The 20,516-nt window shown below is 51.5% G+C and overlaps 1 protein-coding gene across 4 annotated transcripts in view; it reads left to right on the top strand.

The window, feature by feature from the left end:
* MIDEAS (mitotic deacetylase associated SANT domain protein) overlaps window positions 1-20,516 on the top strand; it is a 67,798-nt gene that overhangs the window by 35,035 nt on the left and 12,247 nt on the right. For all 4 annotated transcript variants that reach the window (XM_027119944.1, XM_027119943.1, XM_027119942.1 and 1 more), the window contains exons 2-4: window positions 9,881-11,553; window positions 12,732-13,031; window positions 18,555-18,900. In XM_027119944.1, the coding sequence (XP_026975745.1) occupies window positions 10,117-11,553; window positions 12,732-13,031; window positions 18,555-18,900 (2,083 nt within the window). In that variant the 5' untranslated portion in view covers window positions 9,881-10,116. The remainder of the gene's footprint in view (window positions 1-9,880; window positions 11,554-12,731; window positions 13,032-18,554; window positions 18,901-20,516) is intronic.

Raw genomic sequence — 20,516 nt, 5'->3', positions numbered from 1 at the left:
TGACTGCAGCTCCCAGCTCACGCCTGCAGTCCTCCCACCTCAAAGCCCTATGGGCTGTCCTAGCTTCCAGGGGGTCTTACAGATGTTCACGGTCTCGAGGGGAGACTGTTTCTGCAGGCTGGGGCTGGGATTATTTCTTGGGAGGGAGTGTTATATACTATGCTCTACTTGGAAATGGCCCCAGGAAAAGCAGCAGTTCTGGGAGGGAGCATGAGAAAGGGGAGGATCCACAGCTGGCTTTGTGGGGTTCTCCTGTATAGCATTCCTTCTGAAGCCCACAACAAGTGTAGATTTGGGATTTTTCTGGAAGGATGATGGAAAGACCAAGGACTTTAAAGGCAGACAACAAGATTTTGAATCTTGCTTCTGCCACCTTAATAACAGAGCCTCAGTTTCCCTCTGTAGAATGGGGACAATGAGATGCCTGGGTGGGAAGTTTGTGTGCGTGGATTAGGGTATGTCAGGTACCTGGCGTGGGGAAAGTGCTCTGTATATGTTAGCTTCCTTCTTTTGGGAAGGATCTGCCTTTTGGACATTCTGTAGACTGGGGAAGTGAAGATGTTTGCTTGTGGCCGTCTTCCCGGGGAGAAGTAGGGCTGAATAACAAGCTGTTACAGCCCTAAAGGGCTCTCCCTCCCCAGCTGTTTTGATTCCGGGATCAAGATTGGGGTCAGGTTCAGTGTGTGTCTGGTGTGGAGCTACCCAGGCATTTGCAAAAATCTGAGATCTGCAGCTTCCTAGGGCTGTGCAGAAGGTGTGGAGAATATGGTCTGAGTAAGGAAGGAGTGGCCTTTCTGAGCTGAGAACTTGACAAGTTACTTCTAACTTTCATTTCCTGTAAATTCCCCAAATTTCCTTCTATTTTTGATTCTAATTTTATCTCATTTTGATTGGAGAACATACTTTGTATGATTTCAACCCTTTCAAATTTATTGAGACTTGTTTTATGGCCTAATTTATGATCTATCCTGGAGAATATTCTGTGTACCCTTGAGAAGAATGGATATTCTGCTGTTGTTGAGTGGAAGGTTCTATGGATATCTGTTGGGTCTATTTGCTTTATAGTGTTCAAGTCTTCTGTTTTCCTTGTTGATCTTCTGTTTAGTTGTTCTATCCATTCTTGAAAGTGAAGGCTCCAACTCTTATTGTTGAATTGTCTATTTTCCCCTTCAATTCTGACAGTTTTTGCTTCATATATTTTGGGGGCTCTGTTGTTAGGTGAAAATACATTTATAATTGTAATATCCTCTTAATGGGTAGACACATTTGTCATTATAAAGTGTCCTTCTTTGTCTCTAATAAGAGTTTTTATCTTAAAGTCTATTTTGTCTAATATTAGCATAGCCATTCCCAGCTCTCTTTTGGTTACTGTTAGCATGGTATATCTTTTTCCATCCTCTCACTTTCAGCCTATTAGTGTCTTTAAATCTAAAGTGTGTGTCTCTTGTTAACAGTTGGATCATGGTTTTTGTTTTGTTTTGTTTTGTTTTTTTGCGGTACGCGGGCCTCTCACTGTTGTGGCCTCTCCCGTTGAGGAGCACAGGCTGCGGACGCGCAGGCTCAGCAGCCATGGCTCACGGGCCCAGCCGCTCCGCGGCATGTGGGATCTTCCCGGACCGGGACACGAACCCGTGTCCCCTGCATCGGCAGGCAGACTCTCAACCACTGCGCCACCATGGATCATGGTTTTTTTATTTATTTATTTATTTATTTATTTTTTGATCATGGTTTTTTTAAACCCATTTTCCCAAACTCTGCCTTTTAATTGAGGTGTTAATCTATTTACATTTAAAGTAATTATTAAAAGGGTTGGATTGATGTCTGCCATTTTTGCTATTTGCTTTCTGTCTAATGTCTTTTTTTTTTTGTTCCTCTGTTACTCCGTTACTGTCTTCTTCTGTGTTAAATAGATACTTTTGAGTATACCATTCCAGAGCTGTAAAATGGGACAAAGAAGAGTGAGGGTTAAATAAGACATTGCCAGCAATGCACTCAGCACTGTGTTTGGCAGATAGTAGAAGCTCAGTAAACATGGGCACTCACTTGGGCATTGGGCACTCTAAGAGCCATGGTCAGCCCTAGGACTCATGGGACCCCTCATGCCTCCTGTGCAGGACACGACACCCTGGCAGGTGGCTCCCAGGGGAATGAGGAGCAGTGGGTCCTTGGAAACTGCACTGTGCCAGGCCCTGACCCTCCAGCCGTTCCTCTGCTCCAGCACCCGGGTGCCACCTGGGCTGCTTATGAAGCATTGTGGATTTCCCACCTTGATTTCCTCCCCGTTACCAGACCCATGAACTAATAATCTCTCAGGGTAGGTTTGAGAACCACTGCTCAACACTGACAGGCAGCAGAGTGTGATGGAGACCTGGTTTGGGCTTGGTAGGCTTGGATTAGAATCCTGGCTCCTCACAAAGGACCTCCGGCTGTGACCTGGAACAAGTTACTTTTCAGAGCCAGCGTTTCCTCATTTCTCAGATGGGGATAAGTGGTTATACAAGTGAGCAATACTCACACACATTGGACACATGGGCAGTGCTGGTGGCTACTGTTTATTGTGGCAGTTGCTCATTACAAGGGTGATTCCTGGACACAGGGCTTCTCCACCCCCCCACCCCAACCCCTGGCTCCCAAATTCCTCAAAGGCAGAAACCATTGAGCGGCGGTTCCTGGACCAGACACCGGATTACCTGACAACCAGTTCACTGCCCTCTCCATTGGGCCACACTGCCTCCAGGCCCTGCTTCTCCCAGCCTTGCTGCGGAAACAGAAGGGAATTGCAGAAGCCTTGTGAGCTGGTGGTTAATAGGGAGTAAGAGCACGAAGATTCAGAAAGGGTGAGAACAGTATGTGCCAGAGGGCTGCCTGGAAGAGGGAGGCTTTGAGGGAGGCAGGTTGTCAGTGGAGGCAGGGCTTCCAGGCAGAGGTGACAGCTCCAGCAAAGGCTCAAAGCCGGGGAACTCTCCCCAGGGTCACTTATTCCCTGTGTGTATTTCGAGCCCCAGGACAGGCCACCTTGCGTTATAATCAGTGTGTGTTTCTGTTTTCTCCCCCATTGGACTGGGGGCTCTGTGTGGGTAGGGACTGTACCTCGTCTCCTGTGTCTCCCCAGAGCCTGGCTTACAGCCAGTGCTCAGCAAATGCTTGTTGAGTGGATGAAGGGGCAGTGGGCAGACCTGCAGGGCTACAGAGGGTGTGTGTTTGTGGGAGGGCACAGTAAGCAGGGCAGGGCCATGTTAAGGGAGGTCCCTGTGAATGGCCTTCTCTGTATGTTGGTCTGGGACAGAGTCTGGCACTGGGCCTCAGGCACAGACTCCAGGGAGCCCTGCCCTAGACCTGCCGTTGAGCCAGGCCCTTCCAGGAGGGGAGGGGGGAGCTGGAGCAGCCTCTGGTGGCGTGAGCCCTGTAGGGCATAGAGAGTGTTGTGAGGCCTCATGAAGCCCGCTCCAGAGGCTCGGTCACTGCAGGGCTGGCTGCAGGGACACTTGCTTTGTCTCTTCTGGACAGAGCCTAATCCTGCCAGCTTCCATTTTACCCCCTGGGAGTCCCGAGTCCTGTAGAAGGGGGTTTCCTGAGCTGCCTGTGATCCTTTGTGGCCCTTGTCTAGGAGGGAGGCAGCCAGCGCCCCCACCCCCACCCCCACCCTGAGTATGGGCGGAAGCTGGGCCTGGAGGCTCAGTCCTTTCCTGGCTCTGCCTACGACTCAGTGTTTTCTCTCTGCCTCAGCTTCCCTTCTATAAAATGGACCTGGCTATCCTGACTTTTATGGACATCCTGAGGGTGTTTGTGGGGTAGTGGGGGAGGAGATGATAAAGGTAGATGCCTGAATGAAGCCCTGGGGGGTGCATAATAAGGCAAAGGATTTCCTCTTACCTGTATCCCTTTAAAAGCATCTCAATGTTGGCATTTTTACAGTCAAAGCTCAAACTTCAGGCAGCTCGAACCCTGGCCAAGCCTCTGAGCCTGTCCAGCTTGATGGCTGAGCCCCTGGGACTCATGCCCTGGCCTCTAAGGGCTGAAGTTCAGTCTGGAGAAGTGATAATCCTGGGACTCTCTCTGGACTGGGAACGGGCACAACACGGGGCCTGCTCTCTCACGTCCCCAGGGGAAGTGACACTTGTGGGAGGCAGGTCCTCATCTCTGTGGCTGGCGTCTCCTTCCTTATTGGTTTTACATACCCCTTGAGAACAGGACTTGTATGTCCAGTGGCTTGGAGAAATGGGGCCCTGCAGCCTGGGGCCCTGCAGCCTGGGTGTGAGCTCCCAGTTAGAGGGGGTGCACACAGCATTGAGATCATCGCACTGTGCCCAGAGGCAAGGTCTACCTAGGGCTTGGGCAACTCTAGCTGGCCCAAGATGGCAATTTCAGGCCCAGTCTGGCTGTAGCCAAAGGCCCCAGAGTATTTGAGAGAGAGCTTTTCAGGATGTGAGTCTGGACTGGAGGGCCAGCTGGGGCCATGCAGGGCTCCTCTAGGGAGGGCCCCTCATCACTGCCCCGGGCATCCTAGCCAGATACCTCGGTGTCTTCAGGCTCAGCCCAGCCAGGTCAGAGCATGAGATAAACAGATCCACAGGCTCATGTCCCTGGCCTTGGCCTAGGCCGGAGTGGGAAGCCTTGAGGGAAGAAGAATGGGACAGGGGGCAACAGTGGAGCTGGCTCTTTGTCAGTCGTCCTGCATGTAGTGTGGGGCAGTGAGTGACAGTCAAGGGGCAAGTGGCTTACGGGCCCGCAAGTAGAGAAGGATTTGTGTTCAGCTTAGTTGGATAGGACCTGGGGCCACTGATGGGATGGGATGGGGTGGGGTTAGGCGGCTGGGCCTCTTCACTTCATCTCAGCATGATGTGCTCAGGAGCTCTGATGTGCATCAGGGAGAGAGATCAGAAGTCAGGGCTGGGCAGGAGCCCACGGTGGATACACTGGCCGTGAGCAGTGGCTCTGACTCACCTTGGGTGCAGTCTTGAATGAGCAGCCTAAGAGGCAGGTACAAGCCAAGTGCCAAGGTACAATGATCTGCAGACTCTGCCCCCTGGAGTTTGCTGTCTGCTGGGGACTAAGAAATAGGCACCCAGAATTTAGTGTGCTGAGTCCAGTCATGGGGTTTAGGAGGTATTATGGGCTCAGAGTATAGGACCTGGCTCAGACTTGGGATGAGGGCAGACTTCCCAGAGGAAGCAGTGTCTGAAACCTGAAAGGTGAGTAGGACTTGGTCAGATGAAAAGGTTGGGAATGTGTGCTAGGCAGAGGAACTGCCTGGGCACAGACCTGGAGGCAAAGCAGCAACAGCACTGAGTGATGGCTCCAGCGTGGAGTGTTGAGAGAAGTGGCAGGAGCCCAAGTCTGCAGGGACCTGTGGGCTGGATGAGGAGTTTAGACTTTGTCCTAAGACAGCCTCTTTGGTGCTCAGTGAGCTGGCTGGCCTAGAGATTCGGGGCTTTGTTGGGTGCCATATTGAAGTCTGTTTGCCTCGGGTTGGAGATGCATGAGCTGTGACTCCCCCTCTTCCCAGTGCTGAGTTTGCGGGGCCAGGGGTGGCCCAGGTAAGAGCAGGAGCTCAGAGCATTAGCTAGCCTCCCAGGGTCGGGGTGTCCTTCAGTCGGCTCTCAGCCCCAGGTCAGAGCTGAGGCCCCGTGGCCGCCGGGACCAAGCTGGGCACCCCTTTCCTGGCCTGCGTAACCTTGACTCACAACAGTCTTGTCTCCTGGATGGCTTGTGAGTGGCCCTGGTCCCCTCAGTGGTCATGCATGGCCTGGCCCCATTGCCCTGTGGTGAGGGCTCACTGGACTCCCCCAGCCAATGTCACGCATGCGGTTGGGGTGCTTATGGCACGTGGGGAGCAGTACGTGTTCTGGTTGCTGTCCTTGGAGGGCGTGGTGTCACCACAAGCATAGAACACCCAACAGCCTTTTCAATACCTTCCCTCATGTGTGTGCAGAATACATGTGGTTTCAGCACTGTTTTCTTTACTTATTGCACGTTGCTTCTTCAGTAGAGAGAAAGTGTTTCTCACCATAGATGCTCCTGAAAGCCCCAGAGGTCCCTGGCTGTTGAGATCAGATGCTGGCTATGTCTTCTGCCCAGGGCTGTCTGTGGTGTGGTCAGGGACTGGTTGCAGCAGCGAGGCTCCCAGAGGAAGGGAAGAGTGAATAGAGCCTTGACAGTCAGACTGATAAGAGTGGGTGTGAGTGTCTGGGGCCCCATGATGTCTGTGGATTTCCTTTTGCAGTGTTTCTGCATCCGTTGTCAGAGGCCCTGCAGCTGGTCCCAAGGGTGAGCTGCCTGCAGGAGTTCCTCATTACACCCTCTTCCCTGCAACTTCAGGGAGTTGGCCCATCTGTTGGGAGCCTTCAGAAAGGACGGCTTGCTTCCTCTTCCTCATTGTTGAGGAAGACCAGGCAGACTTCCACCTGAGGGACAGAGGAGGGCTGGGGCAGAAGAAATGGGAGGAAGTGGCTCAGTCCTGGCCAGACTCGCAGGCTGTGAGGTATGAGTGGCGTATGAGAGCTGGCAGCCCCACCTGCAGCCACCAGAACTGAGGCAGGGGTGGGCTTGCAGGGGCTGGAGGGTCCAGGTCTGGAGAATGAGGCGGAAGTGACCAGTGCAGTCTCAGGCCTCCCTGCCAGTGGACCTCCCACACCTGCTGGCGCCTCTGTGAGGCGGCCCCCCCTTCCCTTCCCTCCCTTCCTGTAGGTCTGAGGGTCTCAGCTGTACCGGCGCAGAATAGGAGAGGGTTACCTGCCTACAGTTCAGGTGCGGGGAAGGGGCTTCCTAGCGCCAGTGAGGAGGGAGATCCGTGTTGGGAAAATCCTTGCTCTGAGACTGTCGAGAGCATGCTGTGGGAGGGAGGTGTGCAGAAAGGGCCTGGTGTCTTAGCGGCATGTCTTAGGGACAGGGAATAAGAGCTTGGTCTTGGAGTCAGACGGACCTAAATTCAAGCCCTGGCTCTGCAATGTAGTTACCGTGTGACCACTGGCAATTTTTTCCAGCCCTTTAGAGCTTGTCTAGCTCACCTGTAAAATGGAGGTTAAAATAACACTGCTTCATGCTGCTTTATAAAGCTGTTGTGGGAATTAAACATGCACACACACACACCAAAAAACCATGCACAGAGTACTTAGGATCTGCCTGGCACAGGTGCGTTGTTATTATTACAACTACTAGCTGTTACTACTACTGCTACATACCCTACTGCATACCCTGCTGCCTTGGTGTGTCCCCTCCCCTCCCACCTCCCAGGCCTCTTCCACTCTCCCCCCGCCCTCCCCCAACAGCCCAGATACTGATCTTTCTTCTTCAAGGGTCCCAGGTCCGGGTGTCTGTGCTCTTAGCATTGTTAGCAGCCTTCCAACGGGGATGACAGGGAGGCCTCTGCAGAAGCTTCAGCCTCCCCAGAACTGGCCCCCTTGATTTTTTCTAAAGAAGTCCCTGGCCCAGCTTTGGAAACCTACTGTGGTGTCAGGAGTGAAGGGCCCCCTCGATGTGTAGGGTGGGGGGTGGGAGGCAGAGCAGACCTGACCAAGCAGCTGCAGGCCAGCCAGTGTGGACTGGGGCAGGAGCAGCCCTGCCTTGGATCCCCTTTCACAGACTCCGCCCCCATCTCCCCAACCCCAAGTGTGCACTCGCCCTCCCCTAGGCGCTGAGCGGCCATCCCCGCGCCTGGTACCCTCCATCAGGCACGCACGCGCACGTGCACTCAGACCCATCTGCCACGTGTGCCTTCCCCTCCTCCAAGCCCCAAGCCTGTGCTGTGGCTCACCAGGCAACAGGGCTGCGATGGGGGGGTGCCTGTACTGCCGGGGGGTTGGGGGGGCGGGAGGCTCCCAGTTCCCTGGAGGCACGTGGACCTGCCAACTCCCCCCCTCCCCCCCCACAGCACGTTCTTCCTTCCTCTGTCTTGCTTCTGCAGACACACACGTACTTGTAGTTGGTTCATTCTGATTGGAGAGGCAGAGCCGGACTCTTATAGCCGGGACGGCCCCACCCTGCAGCTTCACGATGGCGCCCAGGGTTGTTTTCAGTCTGGGGGCTGGCTTTTGGGTCTCTGCTCTGTGTTGGGTTGGCTGTCAGGAAATGAGAGTTTAAAAGCAAGAGAAAGGGGTTTGTTCAGAAGGCGGTTTCTGTGGCCTCAGCACTCGCTACTTGTCCGAATCCTCCCCCGGTGGCGGGGACTGGGTGACTTGGATGCCCTCCTAGTTTCCCCCTCCCCCAGCTTCCATATGCGAGACAAAGGGGGTGCGAGCACGGAGAGTCGCTCTCACTCACAGCAGGGCCGGGAGCTGAGGAAGGAAATGGAGGAGGAAGTTCCTCCCCTTCTGGGTGCTGGGTGAAAGTGAAAGGCAGCAGGGGGCTGGAGTGAGTCAAGGCAGCCGCGGGAGGGGAAGGGCTGGGGAGCTGCGGAAGCGTGCGGAGGAGCGATAGCACGGCCGCCTCCCTGGGGCCAGGGGCATCGCCGGGTGTAGCCAGGGCTTCATACCAGAGCCTGCCCGGCATGCCCAGCCAGCCCTCCTCCTCTGCGCCTCTCGGCTGGTTTCCTGGGAACTCGCGGGGCTGCTAACGATGACCTGGGGCATCTAGGTTCTGACGTCTGAGGTCAGCCTGGACCTTCAGATTTATTCGCGGGGGCTTCCTGAGCTCCCCTCCTCTGCTAGACGGACTGGCTCAGGATCAGAATCTTAGCATGGGGAAGAGGTGGGCCATGTAGCTCCCACCCTCACCAACTTCCCAGAGAGGCAAACAAAACAAAAGACAAAACCAACCCTCTCTGAAGAAAGAAAAAGTCTTTGAAAATACACGCAAGGTATAGGTGTAAGTTATAACTTGCATGTAAGTAATAAAAACACAGTAAATTATAAAATACTGGACTCAGTTCCTCTGTAGCAGCATAAATAGAGCAATCTTTTTTTTTTTTTTAATCAAGTTAGAAAACAAACACAGGAACACTGTGAGCACTTTAGTCACACCATGTCATGGAGAAACCTTCTGGACCTAAGTTCTAGAAATCTGCACCCCCCTCAGTATCGTAGCTATATTTTTCCTTTGCTCAAGATGCCAGGAGCTCTCTGGCAGTGGAGGAGGATGGGTGGGGACTGCTGACCAGCTACCAGGCCAGATCCTGTCTCCAGTCAGCCCAGGTTGCAAAACAGGTTTCTATTCCATGCGCAGTTGGGGAACACTAGCAGCCACAGTTCCACCCAGCAGCTCCTCCCAGGGGTGGGGTTAGGACTGCACACACGCTTCGGGGCCTCACCTACGTGCCTCAGTGTAAAGGACGTGGACCCAGGACTCTGCAAGGGCCTGGTGGACCTCCCAACCCATGGGCTGCACAGTTGGGAATGACTATTGTTTTCTCCATTTCCTGTCTGAGAGGTGCATGGAGTGTCAGAGGAGGCATTGGCTGAAAACACTCCTGCGGGGTCTACTGGGGAGGCCACTGCCTGGACAGATGGGAGAGGACCTGCTTGGCTGCCCAGTAGGCTGGGGCCTGGCTTCAGATGAGTACGGAACCCAGCATGGCCTTTGTTACCCCTTATCCCAGCTTGACTGCAGGGGCTCAGGCTGGATCTCAGCCCCACTTGCCCCCTCGGCGGGTGCTTTTGTGCATTGCACAAGTTACACAACCAAACGCAGCAGTCCTGGACACTAACCAGGAGGGCGAGGTGGTGGGACAAGGGAGAGTCCCAGAGCACCCTGGGGGATGTTGCCGCCTTCTGGTAGCTCCCCCAAGGTCCTGGCTCCTGCCTCACCGATGCTATGTGACCTTGGGCTTGTCCCCAGGAGGCAGTGGAACTGTAGGACCCTTGAGACCCTCCCCTCACACTTGTGCTGCCCTCTGGGGCATCCTGGGAGGCTGTGGCTGACACTATTACTGTTCTTCTGTCTGCAGGCTCCAGGGCCCTTTGGAGCATCATGAACTGGGAACAGTAGAGGAGCCTGAGAGCCTCTCTGCAAAAAGGAAGGAAGCGCCAGCAGTTCTTTCTCCCCGTGCCCGACCGCATCATCCAGCGTTTCCTCTGCCCCCTCTGGCTGCTGGACTAGGGCCAAGCTTCCAGCAGGACCATCCCCCCGGGGATGGGCGACTGGTGAAGTAGGTCTCACTGCCGGGGCCCAATTGGCCACACCATGAACCTCCAGGCCCAGCCCAAGGCTCAGAACAAGCGGAAGCGTTGCCTCTTTGGGGACCAGGAACCAGCTCCCAAGGAGCAGCTCCAACCCCTGCAAGCACCACAGCAGCCCCCGGCCCCTCCACCGTCCAGAGTGAAGGAGGAGCCTTACTTTGCGCACGAGGGTCCGGCAGGGGCTGCCCCCGCCTCCCAGCCTGTGGAACTGCCACCTTCCAACAGCCTGGCCCTGCTGAACTCCGTGGTGTATGGGTCTGAGCGAACCATGTTGTCTCAGCAGGTGGGCTCGGTCAAGTGGCCCAACTCTGTGATGGCTCCAGGGCGGGGCCCGGAGCGTGGAGGGGTTGGGGGTGTCAGTGACAGCGGCTGGCAGCAGCAGCCGGGCCAGCCTCCGCCCCACTCGACATGGAATCGCCACAGCCTCCCCCTTTACAGTGGACCCAAGGGAAGCCCTCATCCTGGCATGGGGGTCTCCACCTACTATAACCACCCTGAGCCACTGAAGCGGGAGAAAGCAGGGGGGCCACAGCTGGACCGCTTTGGGAACGCTGTGCGGCCGATGGTGCCGCAGAAGGTGCAGCTGGAGGTTGGGCGGCCCCAGGCACCCCTGAACTCTTTCCATGTGGCCAAGAAGCCGCCGAACCAGACGCTGCCCCTGCAGCCCTTCCAGCTGGCGTTCGGCCACCAGGTGAACCGGCAGGTCTTCCGGCAGGGCCCATCGCCGCCCAACCCCGTCGCCGCCTTCCCACCGCAGAAGCAGCAGCAGCAGCAGCAGGCGGCCCTGCCCCAGATGCAGCTCTTTGAGAACTTCTACCCCATGCAGCAGCCGCCCTCTCAGCAGCCCCAGGACTTTGGCCTGCAGCCGGCCGGGCCGCTGAGTCAGTCCCACCTGGCTCACCACAGCCTGGCACCCTACCCCTTCCCCCCAAACCCTGACATGAACCCAGAACTGCGCAAGGCCCTCCTGCAGGAGTCAGCCCCGCAGCCTGTGCTACCTCAGGCCCAGATCGCCTTTCCCCGCCGTTCCCGCCGCCTCTCTAAGGAAGGCGTCCTGCCTTCCACCACCCTGGATGGGGCTGGCACCCAACCTGGGCAGGATCCCGCCAGCAACCTGTTCCTGCACCACTGGCCCCTGCAGCAGCCGCCACCCGGCCCCCTGGGGCAGCCCCATCCTGAAGCTCTGGGATTCCCGCTGGAGCTGAGGGAGTCGCAGTTGCTGTCGGACGGGGAGAGACTGGCACCCAATGGCCGGGAGCGGGAGGCTCCTGCCATGGGCAGCGAGGAGGGCACGCGGGCTGTGGGCACAGGGGACTGTGGGCAGGTGCTACGGGGTGGGGTGATCCAGAGCACTCGACGGAGGCGCCGGGCGTCCCAGGAGGCCAATTTGCTGACCCTGGCCCAGAAGGCAGTGGAGCTGGCCTCACTGCAGAACACAAAGGTGAGAGCGGCATGGGCTGGGGACAGACCTGGCAGAGGGCAGGGCGAGCTGTGTCTGGGGCCAGGGAAGAGCAAGTGACTCCAGGGTCACAAGGGCAGTTTTCTCCCTTCATTGAACGAAATGAAAGAACCCATCCATTTCAGGGAGTTCTGAACTCTCTGCATGCAGAGAATCTCTAAGTAGGTGTATCCACACCTGAAGGGCAGATGGGTTTTATACACACGCAGGGTTGCAGGCAGGAAAATGCAATACACCATCGTGGGTTGCCTTCTTCATTTGGGACTTGCAGGGTTGGAAGTAGAGGGAGGTGAAACCATTTCCAGATCCAGTATGCTAAAAGACAGGAATGTGGTAGTGGTTACACAGGTGGTTATACTTGTCAAAATACATCAAACTATAATTAAAAATAGGTGCATTCTGTTGTGTGTATATTATACAGCAATAAAGTTGATTGGAAAGAAAAGACAGTCTAAATGGGGAAGAAGAATGAATAGAATTTGAGCACCTATGTTGTACTTGGAGTTTCTTATCTTTGATCACAAGTAATTTCTCATCAAACCCTATGAGAGGGATGCTGGCATTTATCCCATTTTATTGCTAAAGAAGCTAAGGCCCAAGTGGGATTTCCCAAGGTCACAAAGGTAGGACAGAAGCTAGTATCTGACTCCAAAGCCAGTGTTTGCCCCTTCCCTCACTGGAGGTCTCAACCCTCGAAGCCTATAGGGCCAGACCTATATGTAGGAGGCTGCAGAACTTGACTTCACTCCAGCCAGTTGCCAGTGGGGAAATAGATCCAAAGACCACCCTTACCTTGGCACAGGTTCCTTGCTTGCTTTCTTTTGCAGAGATACGTTTTGAATATGTAGGTACTATTTCACATGCCATGCACCGTGTAGACCAAACAAAACACATCGATTAGCCACTTTTGGCCTGAGTTGGCCATCTGGGGATTCCTGCTCCAGGCCAGGATGGGAGAACCTGGCAGAAGGGAGGTTATGGAGAGTATCTGGGAATATGGTGGGGGAAAAGGTGGTCAGGGAAAGGCCAGGTTGCCAAAGACCATTGGGAACCATCATGGGTGTTTGAGTCCCTGAATCAAACGGGATTAGGGGTCCCGGACCAGCAGATCAGGACTTACCTTCTAACCGTCTCCATTTCCTCTCTGTCTCCTTCTCCAGGATGCCAGTGGCTCTGAGGAGAAGCGGAAAAGTGTATTGGCTTCAACTACCAAGTGTGGGGTGGAGTTTTCTGAGCCTTCCTTAGCTGCCAAGCGAGCACGAGAGGACAGCGGGATGGTACCCCTCATAATCCCAGTGTCTGTGCCTGTGCGGGCTGTGGACCCAACTGAGGCAGCCCAAGCTGGAGGTGTTGACGAGGATGGAAAGGGTCCTGAACAGAACCCCACTGAACACAAGCCGTCGGTCATCGTCACCCGCAGGCGGTCCACCCGTATCCCCGGGACTGATGCCCCAGCTCAGGTATGAGAGGCGCCCCATGCAAGCAGCTCAGTACCTGGGTGCTCCTGGTGACCTAATATTATATGGGAAAAAGGAGAACATGGCAGTATAGGAGGGATTCGAGTCACCCATGGGGATATTATTTATATTTTCCAAACAAAACTTTTGGACAGATGAACTTATGAGGGACAAAGAGACAATCTTATACTTGAAATTTGGACTGTTTAGGAAAATCCAGAATGTATGAATCTCTTTTATTTCAGGTCAGCAAATTTTGATTTGGCCTCTAATGTGGGTCAGGCCTTGTGCTAGGTACTGGGATATAGAAATGTTTGCTTGTTCTGTCAGTACAAACATGTATGTTGTACTCTCCCACTAAGATTGTTTTGTCTATTTTTTCTTAGTTCTGTCAGTATTAGTTTTATACATTTTGATGCAATGTTAATTGCATACTTATTTAGAACTGGATTAGACACTTTATCATGAAATGTTTCTTTTTTTATTTTTAGTAATCTTTTTGCCTTTTAAAGTCTACTTTGTCAGATATTTCTCTTTCTTTCCCTTAGTGTGGGTGGGAGGAGGATGGGATGTGTATCTTTTCCATCTTTTTATTTTCAGCCTTTCTGTATCCTTCTACTTAAGGTATATCTTTCAACTGGATTTATAATTGGGGTTTGTTATCATCTGTTCTAACAACCTTTGTCTTTTCATTAGAGCATTGATACAGTTTACATTTAATGTAATTACTGATAAACTTTGGTTTAAATCTGCCATCCACTTATCCCATCCTGCCTTTTCTTTCTTCCTTTTTTTTTCCTCTTTTTTTGTTTTCCTTTGGATTGATTGGGTTTGTTATTCCATTTCCCCTCTTTATTAATTTATTAGTTATATACTTATGTATTACTCCTTTAGTGATTACCATAGCAGCCTTTATTACCTGGATTTCTATTAGAGAATTAAGCCCTACAGAAGGGGATTTGAGTGACCATTTTCTCAATTATCTGGAGGATGGTACATAGCTAGTACCATTCTAGAGGTGTAGGAGAGAAGTCAGCTTATTACATAGTGAATGCCTTATGACATTAGAGCTTAATCCTCTGGTTGAGAAGCGTTCCTAGAGATTAAAATGCATTCTTAGGTTATTGAAATCTAATGTAAGTTAGTGCTTTGCCTCTTCTTGGACAATGCAGAGTTCTTATAACCCTTTGACTCCATTTTCTCCTAACCCCTAACTTGTAGAATTATTGACATGACTTTTCATTCTCCCTATATTTTAACATTGATAGGACATTATAACATTATGGTTTTGTTCAGTTGTTGTTCATTTTAGATTTATTCAAATACTTAAGAGTGTTTTGTTGCTTTCTATTTCTTTTCATATCTCCAAGCTTCCATCTCAGTTCATTTATATGCTGTTTGAAGAACATCCCTTAGTATTTCCTTTAGTTCCTTTAGTGTGAGTCTGTTACTGATAAATTTTATTAGTCTTTGATTGTCTGAAAATGTTTTTATTTCATCTTCATTTTTGAAGGATAACTTTGCTGGGTAGAGAATTCTGTGTTGGTAGTTTTTTTTTTTTTCTTTGCACTTTAAAGATGTCATTCCATTGTTTTCAGGCTTCTATTGTAGGTACAGTATTGAGAAATCACTATAATCCATATTGTTGCTCCTTTGAATGTAAGGTATCTTTTTATCTTGTTTTAAGATTTTTTTTTTGTCATTGGTTTTCAGCAGTTTTGCTGTGAAACCTAAGTATTGATCTCTTTGTATTTATCCTGTTTAGAGTGCTTCTGCTCCATATTCTCTCTCCTCTCCTTCTGGGACTCCAGTTACACGTTTTGTTAGTGCTTTTCACTGTATCCCCTGTTTTGTCTGTCATGCACTTTTCTATGTTTTCCATTTCTTTTTTTTTTTAAGTGTGACCTATCTTTCAGTTCACCAGTTCTCTCTTTAGCTGTGTCTAATATGTTGTTAAGCCCATTCATTGAACTCTTGTCTTCAGTTATTTTATTTTTCAGTAACCTGATTTTTCATTTGGTTCATTTTTAGAGTTCCTAGTTCTTTGATGAGATTCTCAACCTTGCCTTTTATTTTATTGCATAACGTAAGCATAGTTTTCTTTTCTTTTCTTTTTTTTATTTTTTTCCTTTTTTGGCCACACCGCATGACTTGTGGGATCTTAGTTCCCCGACCAGGGATTGAACATGGGCCCCAGCAGTGAAAGCGCCCAGTTCCAACCACTGGACCTCCAGGGAATTCCCAAGCATAGTCTTCTTAAAGTTTATGTCTCATAGCTCCGTTAGTGGGATCCCTGTGGGTCTGTGTTCATTATCTGCTATTTCTTGTTTTTAAATCACATCTTACTCTTTTGTATATCTGGCTATTTTTTATTGAATGTCAGACATTATATATGAAAAATTGTTGAGGTAATTAAAGACTCTGGATGCTGTTCTCCTCTACTGGAGAGGATTTGTCTTTGCATCTGACAGGTAGCAAAGAGCACAAGCAATCCTGGATTACTTTAACTTAATCAGATGATTTGAAGCTGGGCATTATTCCATTTGAGAACTAATCTATATCTGATTCACCTTTATTCTGAGGATATAGCCCTTTGGAGTCCCAATCCAAAGCCTAGGGGTTCACCAGGCTCTCCTTCCTTGGCAAGCTCCAAACTCCAGTTTTTATTCTGCTGGCTCCTTGAATTTATTAAAAGCTTTACCCAGTTTCTCAGCCTCTCCGTTGTCTCTTCCATAACAGCATCTATCTCTAGGGAAAACACAATGCTAAATGCTGGGCTCACCTTTTTGGCTTTCCTTTTTTTTCCCTGGATCTTGGCCGTTTAATTCTTTGCCAACTAATTTGTTCTCTGGTACCTGCAGAAATGTGGTTTTGTACAGCATCTAGATTTTATTAGTCATTCGCAACTGGAGGGTTGGCCTGCGTGCCTGTTGTCTATAACAGAAAGGAGAGCTCCAAGATCATCATGAGTAGCACAGTCTGTGCTCTCTGGAATCTTGTTCTCTGGTTGGGGGAGAGTTTGTGGTGGAGGCTGGAGCCTTGGGCAGCTTGTCCCGAGGATGGCAGGAAAGAGCCTGAGCAACTACACAGCTCAACATACCCATTTCATAGATGAGGAGATAGGTCCAGAAAAGGCCAGAGGCTTACCTAAGATCATACAGCCAAGTAGTGGCAGAGCTAGCCCCAGAATTTGGATCTCTTGAATCCTGCCTGAGGACTCTCACTATACCAGGCTTTTGGGGAGGTCTTTCTCTTTCTCTTTCTCTCTGTGTTACAGACATTTTCAATCATGCACAGAAGCAGAGAAAATGGTATAATGAGTCCTAATATTTAGCCATCACCCTCTTTTACGGTTTTCAAAGTACAACCAGTCTTCTTTCATTTGTACCTCTACTTCTCCCTGCCACTGGATTTTTTTTGAAGCAAATCCCAAACATCACATCATTCCATCCATAAATACTTTGGTTTTGTACCTGAAGTACACCATACATAAGGATTCTTTCCCTCCCTTCCTTCCTCCCTTCCTTCCTCCTTTCCTCCCTTCCTCTCTTCCTTCCTTCCTTCCCTCCCTCCCTCCTTCCTTCCTCCCTCCCTCCCTCCCTCTCTCCCTTCCTTCCTTCCTTCCCACGTCATCACACCTAAAAAATCAATATGAGGGCTTCCCTGGTGGCGCAGTGGTTAAGAATCCGCCTGCCAATGCAGGGGACACGGGTTCGAGCCCTGGTCCAGGAAGATCCCACATGCCGCGGAGCGGCTAAGCCCGTGTGCCACAATTACTGAGCCTGTGCTCTAGAGCCCGCAAGCCACAACTACTGACGTCCACACTAGTAGAGCCCGTGCTCCACAAGACAAGCCACCGCAATGAGAAGCCCGTGCACTGCAACAAAGAGTAACCCCCGCTCGCCACAACTAGAGAAAGCCCGTGCGCAGAAACGAAGACCCAGTGCAGCCTAAATAAATAAACCAACAATCAATATGAAAAATATTGTCAAATATTTAGAATAGTTTAAATCCATTTTCCCTATAAAATCACAAATAATTAAGAGCTAGCTTGAGTTCATGTTGGATTTCTTGTCTAGAAGTTTGGGGGCCTTTGGCTCCACTGCATTTTTTTCTGTGCAATCATATTGTTCCCCTTAGGGGGAGAGAATGAGCAATGTCATTTCTTCCTAGTCTGTAAAAGAGCAGAGAGGGCACAGATGGCTAAAAGACATGGCCAAGGCTCATGGGGACTCAGGGCCCTCTGCTGGAAGGTCTTGTGGGAGCTGGAACCTGGGACGGGGAGAAAGCCTGTTGTTCCTGGGCCCAGTCAGCGTGGCCAGTCTCACCTGTGCACCCAGGGAGATGATCGATGTCACTCACTCGTGTAGGCCTCCATTCACTCTTGAGAGGATAGGGATGCAGCAAGGAAAGGCCTCTGTTCCTGTACAGCCCTGCCCTCTATTCTGTATGGAGGCCCACAAGGCATACCAAGCAGGGGAGGAGAAGGGTAAGCCAGAAGGACTAACCTTTGACAGCAAAGGTAGGACTAATACTATGAGAATAAAAGTTCTTCAAGGACAGGGCTGTCCTGTTCACTCTGTGGTCCCATGCCTAGCTTGGGTCTTGGCACGCGATATGGGCCTCCATCTAATGCAGAGCTTGGAGTTTAAGTAGTGATAGCAGTCAGTATTGACTGAGTAATTACTATGTAGCAGGTACTGTTCTCAGTGATTTCCATGTATTCATTTATTTAGTCCTCATAGCTACCCCATTAGGTAGGCGTTTGTTATTCCCCTGTTAAAAATGGTAATGCACACAGAGTTAAGTATCTTAAGTGGTGATTAAAGGAAGTAGATCCCAGTCCAAGCAATCCAGTTCCAGGGCCTGGCCCTGAACTACAATAGTTCCCTGCCCTGTAGCATACTTTACAGCAGGGGTTGGCAACTATGACCGGTGAACCAAATCCAGCCCTAAGACTGTTTTTTACACTTTTCAAAGGATTATTTTAAAAGGGCAGGGGGTGGGGTCAGGAGAAGAAGAATATGCCCCAAAGAATACGTGTGTGGCCTACGAAGCCTAAAATATATACTATCTGGCCCTTGACAGAGACAGTGTGCTGACCCCTGCCCTAGAGGAGGCAGTAAGAAGGGCGTTAGGATCTGCTTCCTGTCTCAGGCTTGCCTTAGTGGGTGTGGTGGGCAGACTAAGTTCCAAAGGTGAAACTGGCAAGCAGTGGTCAAGACTTCAGTTTTTATGGGGCTTCCCTGGTGGCGCAGTGGTTGAGAGTCCGCCTGCCGATGCAGGGGACACGGGTTCGTGCTCCGGTCTGGGAAGATCCCACATGCCGCGGAGCGGCTGGGCCCGTGAGCCATGGCCACTGAGCCTGCGCGTCCGGAGCGTGTGCTCCGCAACGGGAGAGGCCGCAACGGGAGAGGCCACAGGGGGGGGGGGCCCGCGTACCAAAAAAAAAAAAAAAAAAAAAAAGACTTCAGTTTTTCCCAGGTTGTAGGTGGCTGAGCCATCTTGGCCTGTTTCCTTCTCCAGGCTGAGGACATGAACGCCAAGTTGGAGGGGGAACCTTCAGTGCGGAAACCAAAGCAGCGGCCGAGGCCTGAGCCTCTGATCATCCCCACCAAGGCGGGCACTTTCATCGCCCCTCCCGTCTACTCCAACATCACCCCGTACCAGAGCCACCTGCGCTCCCCTGTCCGCCTAGCTGACCACCCCTCCGAGCGGAGCTTTGAGCTGCCCCCCTATACACCACCCCCCATCCTCAGCCCCGTGCGGGAAGGCTCCGGACTCTATTTCAATGCCATCATGTCGACCAGCAGCATCCCAGCCCCTCCTCCCATCACGCCAAAGAGTGCCCATCGCACCCTGCTCCGGTCTAGTGAGTGATCCCCCCTCAGCAGCCGTGAGGGCAGGCATTGTGGGAGGGCGGTGGGTAGGGAAGACTCAGCTTCTGGCACTGCCGGGGTTGGGCTGGAATGCCATGGGAAAAGGGGCTCTACTTCTACTGTCTCCTTTGAGAGAGAGAAGGAGGTTGTCCTGGCTCAAGTACATGCTGTGGTTGGGGAGAGGAGGTGTCAGCCCAACTGCTTGGACTTAAATCCCAATTCCACAATTTACTGTTCCGTCCCCTGTGGAAGTGATTTAAACTCCCTGGGTCTCAGTTTCTTCAGCATGTAAATGAGGATGTTAGTAGTGTTTGGTTAATGATGAAATTGCCAATATGTATTCAGCTATTTTTAGAACCACAAACAGCAGTTTCCTATGGTTCAACCTAATAGCTACCTCAGAGGGTTGTGGTGAGGTCCAGATGCATTAACACACGTAAAGCACTTTACATTGTGCCTGGTGTGTCACATTTGTTCTTAATATTAGGTGGCAGATCCTGTCTCCTGTGTCTCTTGAACAGTCATTTTGGCCCAGAGCAGACCTTTTGGCTGGCCTGGGTGGTGAATTGCTGAAAAATGTTGCCCACTCCATACAAGAATTCATTTCCCCTGAAAAATGGGATAATCCTATCTCAGGGTGATAGAGAAGATGGAGAGTAATCCCGGCCAGAGGTAGCACAGAGGTGAGGCAGTGCGGTCCAGGGATTAACCTCTGACCCTGACCTCATCGTGGCATGCCTCTCTGGTGCCCTCTGGTGTCTGGGTGAGAAATGGCTCACCCTGGGCTGGCTGGCCTTTGGCTCTTCCACTTCTACTGGAAGCTTGGAAGCTTCTCTCCATGCCTAGGTTGTGCAGGAAGAAGTCGCTGTTGAGACCAGCTTGGCGGCAAAGAAGAGGTCTGTCCATCCATGAGGATTTTCTTGCACTCAGGTGTAAAGCCTGAACTGGGTCCTGTGAGGGCACCAGTAATGTGTGGGACACCGTGGTCTGTTCTAAAGAGAGTGCTGGGTCATTAGGGCGTTGACTTGAAAGCCTGGGAGACAGGAAAGCAGAAGTTTCAGGCAGAGTGGGATCAGCAGTCAGTGAGTGAAGCCTGCAGAGGCTGCTAGCCCTAGTGGTGAGGAAAGCATTTATTGAAGAGAGGGTGGGGCTAAAGCTGAGCTTGAACTAGGAAGCAGGTGGGGAGGGCACACTAGGCAGAAGAAAGGAAAGGTGCAAAGGCCCAGAGGTGGGACTGTGCAGGGAGCGCGAGGGGCCATGAGGGAGCAGCCTGCAAAGATGGACGGTCCAGGCAAGGTGGTGGTGGGATGCATAGCTGGCAGGGGAACCGCCTTGAACACTGAGCTGAGGAGTTGAAGTTTTCTCTCAGGTTGCAGAGAGGAGTCAGCAGATTTTGCTTTTGGAGCAAGAGAGTGTCTTGATCACACAGGGCGTTAAGATTAGCTCGGGAGAAACCAAGGCAGAGAACCCAGCAAGGAAGTGAGAAGATAATTATGAAACAGTGATCTCCTTCACCACCTCGTCTGTATGGCGGAAGTTTCAGCCTCTCTACTAGAGCAACCATAGTTGAATGCTGGACTTAATGCTGTACTATGGGCGCTCCCGGGGC

The sequence above is a fragment of the Aethalodelphis obliquidens genome, unplaced genomic scaffold (genome assembly GCF_003676395.1).
Source record: "Aethalodelphis obliquidens isolate GAN/ISIS:26980383/991018 unplaced genomic scaffold, ASM367639v1 scaffold21, whole genome shotgun sequence".
NCBI lineage: Eukaryota > Metazoa > Chordata > Mammalia > Artiodactyla > Delphinidae > Aethalodelphis > Aethalodelphis obliquidens.
Note: the sequence above shows the minus strand (reverse complement) of the source record. Positions and strands in the feature narration are given on the sequence as shown.